Source organism: Haliaeetus albicilla, chromosome 29, assembly GCF_947461875.1.
Source record: "Haliaeetus albicilla chromosome 29, bHalAlb1.1, whole genome shotgun sequence".
Classification (NCBI taxonomy): domain Eukaryota; kingdom Metazoa; phylum Chordata; class Aves; order Accipitriformes; family Accipitridae; genus Haliaeetus; species Haliaeetus albicilla.
In genome coordinates, this window is record NC_091511.1 from 5,491,401 (window position 1) to 5,503,274 (window position 11,874).

The following is an 11,874-nucleotide window of genomic DNA, read 5'->3' on the forward strand; positions in this document are numbered from 1 at the left end:
TAACTGGTCGAGTCCGGAGGTGGTCTCCAGACACCCGGGGGGTCCCTGGGCCTCCTCTGCAAGGCCTCCGGCTCCACCATCAGCGGCTACAGCGTGTCCTGGGTGCGACAGGCGCCCGGGAAGGCGCTCGAGTTCGTGGCGGGTGTTGACGGTGGCGGCGGTAACAGAGGTTACGCCGCGGCGGTCGAAGGACGGTTCACCGTCTCGAGGGACAACGCCCAGGGCACAGTCACGCTGCAGATGAACAGCCTCAGGGCCGACGACACGGCCACCTACTACTGCGGGAGACATGCTGGTGGTGGTGGCACCAGCCCCAACACCCTGCACTGTGTCCCCAAATCCTCCCAAAACCATCACCCCACTCCAAGACCCCTGCAGCCACTCCAGATCCTTGCCCCGAGCCTCGGCCGTTTGTCCCACACCTCAACCATTTGCCACAAACCTCAACTCTTTCACCCAAACTGCAAGCTTTTTTGCCCCAAATCTCAACCATGTTTGCCCCAAAGCTCGACCGTTTGCCCCAAAGCTCAACCGTTTGCCCCAAAGATCGACCGCTTTTCCCCAAAGCTCGACTGCTTTGGCCCCAAACCTCAAGTGTTTGCCCCAAACCTCAAGTGTTTGCCCCAAACCTCAACCCTTTGCCCCAAACCTCAACCGTTGGCCCCAAACCTCTACGATGTTTGCCCCAATCCTCTACCGTGTTTGCCCCAAACCTCAAGTGTTTGCCCCAAACTGCAGTCTTGTTTGCCCCAAATCTCAACCATGTTTGCCCCAAACCTCAATTGTTTGCACCAGACTTTGACTGCTTGCCACGAACCTCAACTGTTGGCCCCAAACTTCAACCATTTGCATCAAACCTCAACTGTTTTGGCCCCAAACCCCAACCATTTGCCCCAAACCTCAACCATGTTCGCGTTGGGCGCAAGGCAGCAGGTAGGTTTGGTCGCAAGAGTCCAGGAATGAGGCATTTGACCTCGTCTGTGTCCTAATGTCGCTCTTGGGATCATATCAGACCCTTCCCCGACATTGGATCGGGACAGCGTCCTTTGACCGCTGGTGCGTAGTAGGTGCTACTACCACCGCTGTGAATATTCGCAACGTACTCGAGCCCCTTCCCGGGCGCCTGTCGCATCCATCCCATGCCTTTGCTGCTGAAGGTGAAGCCAGAGCCCTTGCAGAGGAGGCGCAGGGCCCAGATTTGGGTCAAGAGCCGGGGATTTGGGCACCGTGAAGGATTTGGGCTCGCTGCAAGGCTGCAGGTGGGATGTGAGGGTCTGGGTTTGGTGCAAAGGTCTGGGCTTGATGGAAACGTTCCAGGCTGAAGGTGAGGACCTGGGTTTGGTGTTGGGTTTGTGTTTGGTGTTAAGGGTCCAGGTTGGGAGCAAAAGGTCCAGGCTCAGGGAAAGGATTCGGTTTTGGTGCAAGGGTCCATGCTAAAGTGGATGGTCTTTGGAAAGTTGGTGGGATCTGGGGACACAGAGCAGGAATGCTGGGGCTCGACGTGAGCATCAGTGTCACTGCCAGCATCTCTCGCGCAGTAGTAGGTGGCCGTGTCGTCGGCCCTGAGGCTGTTCATCTGCAGCGTGACCGTGCTCTGGGAGTTGTCCCTCGAGATGGTGAAGCGTCCCTTGACCGACGGCGCGTACCAGGTGCTACTACCATCGCTGCTAATAATTGCGACCCACTCGAACCCCTTCCCAGGTGCCTGTCGCACCCAGTTCATGGCATAGCTGCTGAAGGTGAAGCCGGAGGCCTTGCAGAGGAGGCGCAGGGACCCCCCGGGTGTCTGGAGACCACCTCCAGACTCCACCAGTTGCACGGCTGCCCGCAGCCCTGGGGAGAGAGAAAGGAGGGATGGAGTCATCCAGGTGCCTGCATCACCCAACCAGCCCAAAATCCGTGTGCTTGGGGTTTAGGGGATCCTATTTGGAAGGGCTGCGAGGAAGAAGATGAGGAGGTTGAAGATGGAGGGGGTCTGCTCTGGAGTTTTTCCTCCTGGGGGGGTCCTCTCTGCCCAGGGGGACTCGAGTTGCTTGGGATGATAGTTACACTACAAAAGGGTGCAAAAGGCCCTGACCATCCATCCCACCTGTTGCCAGACCCCTGATCCAATCCTGGACCCCTTGCTCTGAGCCCAGAAGGGGTTCTGGGCTGGTTGCAAAGGGTCTGGGCTCAGTTCATGGGGTGCAGAATTGGGTCAGAGGGCTGGGAGCTGGAAACAGGGATGGTCAGGGCCCCCTGAACCCTCCTTTGGTGTAACCATCACCCTGAGCAACTCAAGTCCTCCTTCAGCTGAGAGGATCCCCCCCAGCAGGACCCACCCCAGAGCAGCCCCCCCTCCACCTTCCTCCTCCTCATCCTCTTCCTCGCAGCCCTCCCAGGTAGGACCCCTAATGCCAGGCAGACAGATTTTGGGTAGGTGGGCGACTCAGGGACCCGGGCGTCTCCATCCCGTCCTTTCTCTCTCCCCAGGGCTGCGGGCGGCCGTGCAACTGGTGGGGTCCGGAGGTGGTCTCCAGACACCCGGGGGGTCCCTGCGCCTTCTCTGCAAGGGCTCCGGCTTCACCTTCAGCAGCTTCGGCATAGGATGGATGCGACAGGCGCCCGGAAGGGGCTCGAGTACGTCGCGAGTACTAACAGCGGTGGTAGTAGCACCTCCTACGCACCATCGGTCAAAGGACGGTTCACCATCTCGAAGGACAACTCCCATAGCACGGTCACGCTGCAGATGAACAGCCTCAGGGACGATGACACGGCCACCTACTACTGCGGGAGAGATGCTTGTGGTGGTGGCACCGACCCCCAACACCCCTGCACTGTCTCCCCAAACCTTGGTCTCTTCCACAAACTCCTGCCTTATTCCTGGACTCTTGCAACCAACCTGCTCCCTTGCACCCAACCCGGACCCTTGTCCTGAGTTTCGACCCTTCCCACCCAGCCCAGACGTCTCTCACCCAACGTACAGCCCTTGCAGAGGACACACTGAGCCTGGGTTTGGGGCAAAACCCTGGGATTTGGGCACCGTGCAGGGGTCCGGGCTCCTTGCAAAGGATCCAGACTCCTGCAAACAGTCCAGGGTCAGGGTCCGGGCTTTGGGAAGATGCTGGGAATGGTGCAGGAATGTTGGGGCAGAGTGTGAGGGTCCAAGCACGGGTCAAAGGAAACATGATCGGGGCAGGGATCCGGGCTGAGGGCGGAGACCTGGGTTGGGTGCAGGGGTCCAGGTGGGGCACAAGGCACCAAGAACTGGATGGGAGTTTGAGGATGACGCCGAGATTTTGGGACACAGTACAGGGATGTTACGGATCAGTGCCAGCGCCGGTGCCACCATAAGCATTACCATCAACAGATTTCCCGCAGTAGTAGGTGGCCGTGTCGTCGGCCCTGAGGCTGTTCATCTGCAGCGTGAGCGTGCTCTGGGAGTTGTCCCTCGAGATGGTGAAGCGTCCTTGGACCGAGGGCGCGTACCTGGTGCTACTACCACCAGGGTTAATATCCGCGACGAATTCGAAACCCTTGCTAGGTGTCTGTCGCACCCAGTACATGGCATAGCTGCTGAAGGTGAAGCCGGAGGCCTTGCAGAGGAGGCACAGGGACCCCCCGGGTGTCTGGAGACCACCTCCGGACTCCACCAGTTGCACGGCCGCCCGCAGCCCTGCGGAGAGAGAAAGGACGGGATGGAGTCTCTCAGGTCCCACAGTCCCCCACCCACCCCAAAATCTGCTTTCTGGAGGGTGGGGGATCCTACCTGGAAGGACTGCGAGGAAGAAGACGAGGAGGAGGAAGGTGGAGGGGGGGCTGCTCTGGGGTGGGTCCTGCTGGGGGGGTCCTCTCTGCCCAGTGGGACTCGAGTTGCTCAGGGTGATGGTTACACCAAAGGAGGGTTCAGGGGGTCTTGACCATCCCAGCCCTGTTTCCAGACCCCTGACCCAATCCTGGACCCCTTGAAACGAGCCCAGACCCCTGTCCTAACCCTGGACCCCTTGCTCGCAACACAGACCCGTTGCTCCAAGCCCAGACCCCTGCAGGGGCTCCGGCTTCACCTTCAGCAGCTACGGCACGGACTGGGTGCGACGGGCGCCCGGGAAGGGGCTCCAGTTCGTCGCGAGTATTGACAGCGGCGTTTCAACCATAGCGTCAGTTGGTTCTAATTAGATTCCTAATACTATCTACAAAATCTCACTTTGACAGGCTTTTAGCAGCAAACCAGGTTCCACAGCTGGCACAAAATACTGAAACCATCAAAATATTTGGACATACCAGATGGAATGTATGGACATATGCTATCAGTGGGACCCAGCCACGCTGACCCCTACCCTGGGCACATGGATTTTGGGGTGGGTGGGCAACTCACGGACCTGGACAACTCAACCCGTCCTCTCTCTTTCCCCAGGGCTGCGAGCGGCCGTGCAACTGGTGGAGTCCGGAGGTGGTCTCCAGACACCCGGGGGGTCCCTGGGCCTCCTCTGCAAGGCCTCCGGCTCCACCATCAGCGGCTACAGCGTGTCCTGGGTGCGACAGGCGCCCGGGAAGGGGCTCGAGTTCGTGGCGGGTATTTACAGCAGTGGTGGTAGCACAGCATACGCGCCGTCGGTCCAAGGACGCTTCACCATCTCGAGGGACAACTCCCAGAGCACGGTCACGCTGCAGATGAACAGCCTCAGGGCCGACGACACGGCCACCTACTACTGCGCGAAAAATGCTGATGGTGGTGGCACCAACCCTCGCACAAAGCCCCCGCAGCGCGTCCCCACGTCCCAGCATCGTCCTGAATCGCCTCTTCATGGGTTGTCCAGCCAATAGGTCCCAAACGAGTTTCACCATGTCTGGTGCAGAGATGGGATTCATGGGGGGGCTACAAAATCGACCCAGCCCTGGGTTACTTTAAGGTCCCGTCTCTCCACAGAGACGACTCACCGGAGCTGTGCCGACAGCTTAACCCTTCGTTGTCTGATGGACCCCAAACTGAACAGGGCGGTGGCTGCACTTTGAGATATTTGGAGAACAATGGACATATAGTGAACAATCCAGGCACAACGGAGCTGATTATTCCGTGAGCCAGAGGCCTCTGCAGGCAGGAGGCCTTAAGGACGTAGCGAAGGTCAACTGTTGCTACAAGTTTGATGAAATAAGCACAAAAAGCTGAACAAAGTTGGGCCTACGTGACCGAAAGCAGGACACAAGACAAGATACAGGCGGAGGGAACCATTCGCATGATCAGAAGACCTTCTCCTGTCAAATTATTGGTTTAGGCGCGTGGACAGCACATGCTAACCAATCAACAGATGGCTTACGCATGAGCAGGAACTAAAATACTTATATAAACCAAGCTATTTGGGCAATAAAGTGGCATCTGCCTTGATCATATTGATTGTGTGCAGTGTCCGTGACTTCCGCGTCGACAGCTGCACCATTCGAAGAACCAAAACCTGGACTGAACCTTGAAATCCCGTAACAAAGAGTGCGCCCCGAGTCTCAATCTAACCGTTATTCAGTTGCGTGAGGAAGTAAGGGCAAGAAAAAAAAAAAAACCAAGGTGGAGGGTTTCAGCTTCAGTTTCACATGACAGCCTTGTGTGCGCAAACAATCACAGACCAGTCAAAGAAAGGAAGAAAAGGGGAAACTCCACTCCCATATACATCATCTCTCCTGCTGGGTAGGCTGGTGTTTTTTTGGGGAGGGGTCAGGGGGGTGTTTTGTTTTGTTTTAATGGGGATAGGCTGATTCTGTTACAGGCAGTGTGAAATATGGGCTCAATGGGACCCACAGGCTATGCATCCTTCTTCCCTAGAACATCTCCAGATCTGAACAGAGGCAGGAGGAAGATGCACAGCTAAAGCACTTGAGAGAAGTTCAGGGTCTTTTCTATGGTAGTTACACAAGCGAGGCTCTGCACACACTTACGGGTACCTTAGATGACGTTGCTAGAGCATTTTCTCACTGAACTCTTAACAAGGATGCTTCTCATTTTCTTGCATATGGGTTTTGTGTTTTGGGTTTTGCGTTTGTTTTTTTTTCCTTTCCTTAACAGGTCCCTCCCATTTGCCCACTGTTTCTCTTCCATTCGGCAAACGGTTCTGTAAAGCCCCTTAAAATAGATTGTCCCTTATCACTGGAACGGCCTGGGATGAGAGAACATAACATCCTCGTTCTCATTCTGCACTCCTGTCGAGAAGTGCGAGCCTCTGACCTTTCTGAAGTCCTCGAGCTGCCGATGTTTTCCTTCCTCCTACTTTGTAAAGATTCTTCACCGGTTCTTGAAGGCTCCTGAAAGTCTCTGCACGGTGAAGGCTGTTTGTTTTGATGTTGGATTCCTCCTGTTGTTGTTGGGGCTTTTTTTGGTTGGTTTGTTGTTGTTTTTTTTCTTCTTCAGCTACAGCACATGCAGACCATGCCATCCCTAGTCAGTAGCAGGAAGGGTCCATAATTAGGCTCTGAACCAGTACAGCGACAGATCTTCAGGGGTTTGGTTTTTTCACTCCTACCCCCACAACCAGAAAAGCAGAGCAGGTCATTCCTGAAGATGTTCCTCCAAAGAGAGCTAGTGACTGCACAAGCTGACCACTGCTTCCACAGGGAGCCTGTCAGAGTTCGGGGAGTGTCTGGATGATGCTCTTAGTCATATGGTTTAGTTTTAGGTAGTCCTGCGAGGAGCAGGGAGTTGGACTTGATGATCCTTATGGGTCCCTTCCAACTTGAGATATTCTGTGCTTCTATAATTCTAATCCACTCAGGCACAGGCGTACACACGGTTCCACAGGTTGGGGGTAAATCCCCTAGGATTCAGGTTGGGAATAGGGGAGTCACTTCTCCAAATACACGGTTGGCTTGTGAAGGAGACCCTTCCGTCCTTGATAAAGGACGCTGGTCAAGGTGGCTTCCATGGGATTGAGAGCCCTTACCAGGAGGAGTAAGTGAATGTTGGGTTTGCCCTAAGTTTGTGAACACTTCTGTGCTTCTGGTTGTCCGTGACTCGTTTGTGGTTGCAGCAGCGCACCGCTCTGCGGGTGATGGTTACCCCAAAGGAGGGTGCAAGGGGCCCTGACCATCCCCCAGCCCTGTTCCCAGACCCCGGCACCCAACCCGGACCCTTGTCCTGAGTTTGGACCCTTCCCACCCAGCCCAGACGTCTCTCTCCCAACCCGCATCCCTTGCGGAGGAGGCACAGGGTGGGGGTTTGGGGCAAGACCCGGGGATTTGGGCACCGTGCAGGGGTCCGGGCTCCTTGAAAATGATCCAGACTCGTGCAGAGAGTCCAGGGTGAGGGTCCGGGCTTTGGGAAGATGCTGGGAATGGGGCAGGGATGTTGGGGCAGGGTGTGAGGGTCCAGGATTGGGGCAAATGATCCAGGGTTGGGGCTGGAATGTGGACTCAGGGTGAGGACCTGAGTTGGGTGCAGGGGTGCAGCTGGGGCACAAGGGAGCAAGAACTGGATGGGAGTTTGAGGAAGATGCCGGGACTTCGGGACACAGCGTAGGGATGTTGGGGCTCAGTGCCAGCATCGGTGTCACCATCATCTTGTTTCGCGCAGTAGTAGGTGGCCGTGTCGTCGGCCCTGAGGCTGTTCATCTGCAGCGTGACCGTGCTCTGGGAGTTGTCCCTCGAGAGGGTGAAGCATCCTTGGACCGACGGTGTGTACCAGGTGCCACTACCACCTCTGCTAATATCCGCAACGTACTCGAGCCCCCTCCCAGGTACCTGTCGCACCCAGACCATCCAGAATCTGCTGAAGTCGAAGCCAGAGGCCTTGCAGAGGAGGCGCAGGGACCCCCCAGGTGTCTGGAGACCACCTCCGGACCCCACCAGTTGCATGGCCGCCCGCAGCCCTGGGGAGACGGCAAGGATGGGATTGAGTCGCCCGGGTCCCTGAGTTGCCTACCCACCCAAAATCTGCATGATGGAGGTTGGGGGATCCTACCTGGAAGGGCTGCGTGGAAGAAGACGAGGAGGAGGAAGGTGGAGTGGGGGAGCTGCTGTGGGTTGGGTCCTGCTGGGGGGGTCCTCTCTGCCCAGGGTGACTCGAATTGGTCAGGGTGATTGTGGTGGCTTGACCCTGGCTGGAGACGCAGGTCCCACCAAAGCCGCTCTACCATTGCCCCCCCCAGCTGGACGGGGGAGTGAAAACAGAACAAAAGACTCCTGGGTCCAGATAAGGACACTTTAATAAAGCAAAAGCAAAGGTCACGCACGAAAATAAAGGAAAACTAAAGATTTTGCTCTCTACTTCCCACCAGCAGGTGATGTTATGTTATGTTTTATGTTAACAGTAAAACGAATCCCAAGGAGAATATCTTTCCTTTAATGGATACAGAAGGGAACGTTGCCACCAGAGATGAGGAAAAGGCCGAGGTGCTTAATGCCTTCTTTGCCTTAATCTTTAATTGGGAGACCAGTCATCCTGAGGGTACTCCACCCCTTGAGCTGGAAGGTGAGGGTGAAGAGCAGAACATACCCCCCTCAATCCAGGAGGAATTAGTTAGGGACCTACTATGCCATGTGGACACTCACAGATCCATAGGACCTGATGGGATCCATCCAAGAGCACTGAGGGAAGTGGCAGCGGTCCTTGCCAAGCCACTCTCCATCATCTATCAGCGATCCTGGTCAACAGGGGAGGTCCCAGAGGACTGGAGGCTTGCCAGTGTGACTCCCATTTATAAGAAGGGTCAGGGGGGGGAATCCAGGGAAATACCGGCCTGTCAGCTTGACCTCGATACTGGGGAAGATTATGGAACGGTTTGTCTTGAGAGTGCTCACATGGCAAGTCCAGGTCAAGCAGGGGATCAGGCCCAGTCAGCATGGGTTTACGAAAGGCAGGTCCTGCTTGGCCAACCTGATCCCCTTCTATGACCAGGTGACCCGCCTAGTGGATGAGGGAAAGGCTGTGGATGTTGTCTACCTGGACTTCAGCAAGGCCTTTGACACTGTCTCTCACGGTACACTCCTTGAGAAGCTGGCGGCTCATGGCTTGGGCGAGTGCACCCTTCACTGGGTGAAAAACTGGCTGGATGGACGAGCCCAGAGGGTTGTGGTGAATGGGGTGAAATCTGGTTGGCAGCCGGTCACAAGTGGTGTTCCCCAGGGCTCGGTGTTGGGCCCTGTTCTGTTTAATATCTTTATCGATGATTTGGATGAGGGGATCGAGTGCACCCTCAGCAAGTTCGCAGATGACACCAAGTTGGGAGGCAGAGTCGATCTGCTTGAGGGTAGGGAGGCTCTACAGAGGGATCTGGACAGGCTGGATCGATGGGACGAGGCCAGTCGTATGAAGTTCAACAAGGCCAAGTGCTGGGTCCTGCCCTTGGGTCACAACAACCCCACGCAGCGCTACAGGTTTGGGGAAGAGCGGCTGGAAAGCTGCCTGGTGGAAGAGGACCTGGACATGTTGGTCAACAGCCGCCTGAATATGAGCCAGCAGTGTGCCCAGGTGGCCAAGAAGGCGAATCACATCCTGGCCGGTATCAGGAATAGTGTGGCCAGCAGGAGCAGGGCAGTGATCGTCCCCCGGTACTTGGCACTGGTGAGGTGACACCTCGAGTCCTGGGTTCAGTTTTGGGCCCCTCACTATGGGAAAGACGTTGAGGTGCTGGAGCGTGTCCAGAGAAGGGCAACCAAGGTGGTGAAGGGTCTGGAGAATGAGGAGAAGGGTCTGGAGAACTTAGGAGGAGTGGCTGAGGGAGCTGGGGTGGTTTAGACTGGAGAAGAAGAGGCTGAGGGGAGACCTGATCGCTCTCTACAACTACCTGAAGGGGGGTTGGAGTGAGGTGGGTGCTGGTCTCTTCTGTCAGGTGGCTGGAGATAGGACAAGAGGAAATGGCCTCAAGTGGAGGCAGGGGACATTTAGGTTAGATATTCGGAAAAATTTTTTTACTGAGAGGGTTGTGAAACATTGGAATGGGCTGCCCAGGGAAGTGGTTGAGTCACCATCCCTGGAGGTATTCAAAAAGCGAGTGGACGGGGTGCTTCAGGACATGGTTTAGTGGGCATGGTTAGTGGTTGGCCTCGATAATCTTGAAGGTCTTTTCCAACCGAAATGATTCTATGATTCTATGATTCTATGTCTGGCCACTTCCTGGGAAGCTTCAGCACTCATAGCGGTTCCTCCAGAAGACAAAGGTCCAATAGGGAATGGACCCCTGGAACTGAGCCCAGACCCTTTGCTGCAAGCCCAGACCCCTGCAAGGGCTCCGGCTTCACCTTCAGCAGCACCAGCATGGACTGGGTGCGACAGGCTCCTGGGAAGGGGCACAAATTCGCCGCGGGTATTCAAAACGATGGTAGTAGCACCTGGTACTACTTGGCTGTGCAACTGGTGGAGTCCGGAGGTGGTCTCCAGACACCCGGGGGGTCCCTGCGCCTCCTCTGCAAGGGCTCCGGCTTCACCTTCAGCAGCTACAGCATGGAGTGGGTGCGACAGGCGCCTGGGAAGGGGCTCGAGTACGTTGCGGGTATTAGCAGCAGTGGTAGTAGCACCTACTACGCGCCGTCGGTCAAAGGACGCTTCACCATCTCGAGGGACAACTCCCAGAGCACGGTCACGCTGCAGATGAACAGCCTCAGGGCCGACGACACGGCCACCTACTACTGTGCAAAAGGAGGTGATTATTATGGTGGTGGCACCAGCCCCAACACCCCTGCACTGTGTCCCCAAATCCTCCCAAAACCATCACCCCACTCCAAGACCCCTGCAGCCACTCCAGATCCTTGCCCTGAGCCTCGGCCGTTTGTCCCACACCTCAACCATTTGCCACAAACCTCAACTCTTTCACCCAAACTGCAGTCTTCTTTGCCCCAAATCTCAACCTTGTTTGCCCCAAACCTCTACCATTTGCCCCAAAGCTCAAGCTTTGCCCCAGAGCTCAACCATTTTTGCCCCAGAGCTCAACCATTTTTGCCCCAAAGCTCAATTGTTTGCACCAAACTTTGATTGTTTGCCACGAACCTCAACCATTTCCATCAAACCTCAAACATTTTGGCCCCAAACTTCAACCGCTTGCCCCAAACCTCAACCATGTTTGCCCCAAACTGCAGTCTTGTTTGCCCCAAACCTCAACCATGTTTGCCCCAAACCTCAACCATGTTTGCCCCAAACCTCTACCATTTGCTCCAAACCTCAACCCTTTGCCCCAGAGCTCAGCTGTTTGCATCAAAGCTCAACTGGTTTTGCCTCAAACCTCAACCATTTTTGCCCCAAACCTCAACCATTTTTGCCCCAAACCTCAACTGTTTTACCCAAACTGCAATCTTTTTTGCCCCGAAGCTCTACCCTTTGCCCCAAACCTCAACCGTTTTTGTGCCAAACTTTGACTGTTTGCCACGAACCTCAACTGTTTTGGCCCCAAACCTCGACCATTTGCCCCAGACTTCAATTGGTTTTGCCCCAGACCTCAATTGGTTTTGCCCCAAACCTCAACTGCTTGCCCCAAACCTCAACCGTTTGCCCCAAACCTCAATCATTTTGGCCCCAAACCTCAACCGTTTCACCCAAATCTCAACCGTTTCACCCAAATCTCAACCGTTTCACCCATACTGCAATCTTTTTGCCCCAAACCTCCACCATTTGCCCCAAACCTCAACCGTTTCACCCAAATCTCAACCGTTTCACCCAAATCTCAACCGTTTCACCCATACTGCAATCTTTTTGCCCCAAACCTCCACCATTTGCCCCAAACCTCAACCGTTTTTGCCCCAAGCCTCAATTGTTTTGCCCCAAACCTCAAGTGTTTGCCCCAAACCTCAACTGTTTTAGCCCAAACCTCAACCGTTTTGGCCCCAAACCTCAACTGTTTTTGCCTCAACCAGTTTTGCCCCAACCTCGACCGTTTTTGCCTCAAACCTCAACCATTTTGCCTGTCCTGGTTTCAGCTGGGATAG

General features: G+C 55.4%; 1 protein-coding gene and 2 gene segments (V, D, J or C); 2 read left to right on the forward strand and 1 right to left on the reverse strand.

Annotated features, from left to right (window-relative positions):
* Positions 1–1,396: 1,396 nt before the first annotated feature.
* Positions 1,397–2,084, reverse strand: LOC138682627 (immunoglobulin heavy variable 3-23-like). The segment is given in 2 exon segments: positions 1,397–1,833; positions 2,078–2,084. Coding segments are annotated over 2 exon segments (444 nt in total).
* Positions 2,085–2,179: 95 nt separating this feature from the next.
* Positions 2,180–2,917, forward strand: LOC138682628 (immunoglobulin heavy variable 3-74-like). The segment is given in 3 exon segments: positions 2,180–2,227; positions 2,315–2,381; positions 2,473–2,917. Coding segments are annotated over 3 exon segments (560 nt in total).
* Positions 2,918–9,989: 7,072 nt separating this feature from the next.
* On the forward strand, positions 9,990–11,874 carry LOC138682629 (uncharacterized). The gene is made up of 2 exons (XM_069773895.1): positions 9,990–10,636; positions 11,803–11,874. Exons 1-2 carry the CDS (start codon positions 10,058–10,060, stop codon positions 11,872–11,874), a joined length of 651 nt encoding a protein of 216 aa, XP_069629996.1. The 5' UTR covers positions 9,990–10,057.

Excerpts from the sequence above, each read along its gene's own strand:
- LOC138682629 (XM_069773895.1), top strand. The coding sequence starts at position 10,058 with ATGTCTGGCCACTTCCTGGGAAGCTTCAGCACTCATAGCGGTTCCTCC. Across the intron at positions 10,637-11,802 it reads GCACCAGCCCCAACACCCCT|TTTTGCCCCAACCTCGACCG; the intron begins GCACTGTGTCCC and ends TGCCTCAACCAG.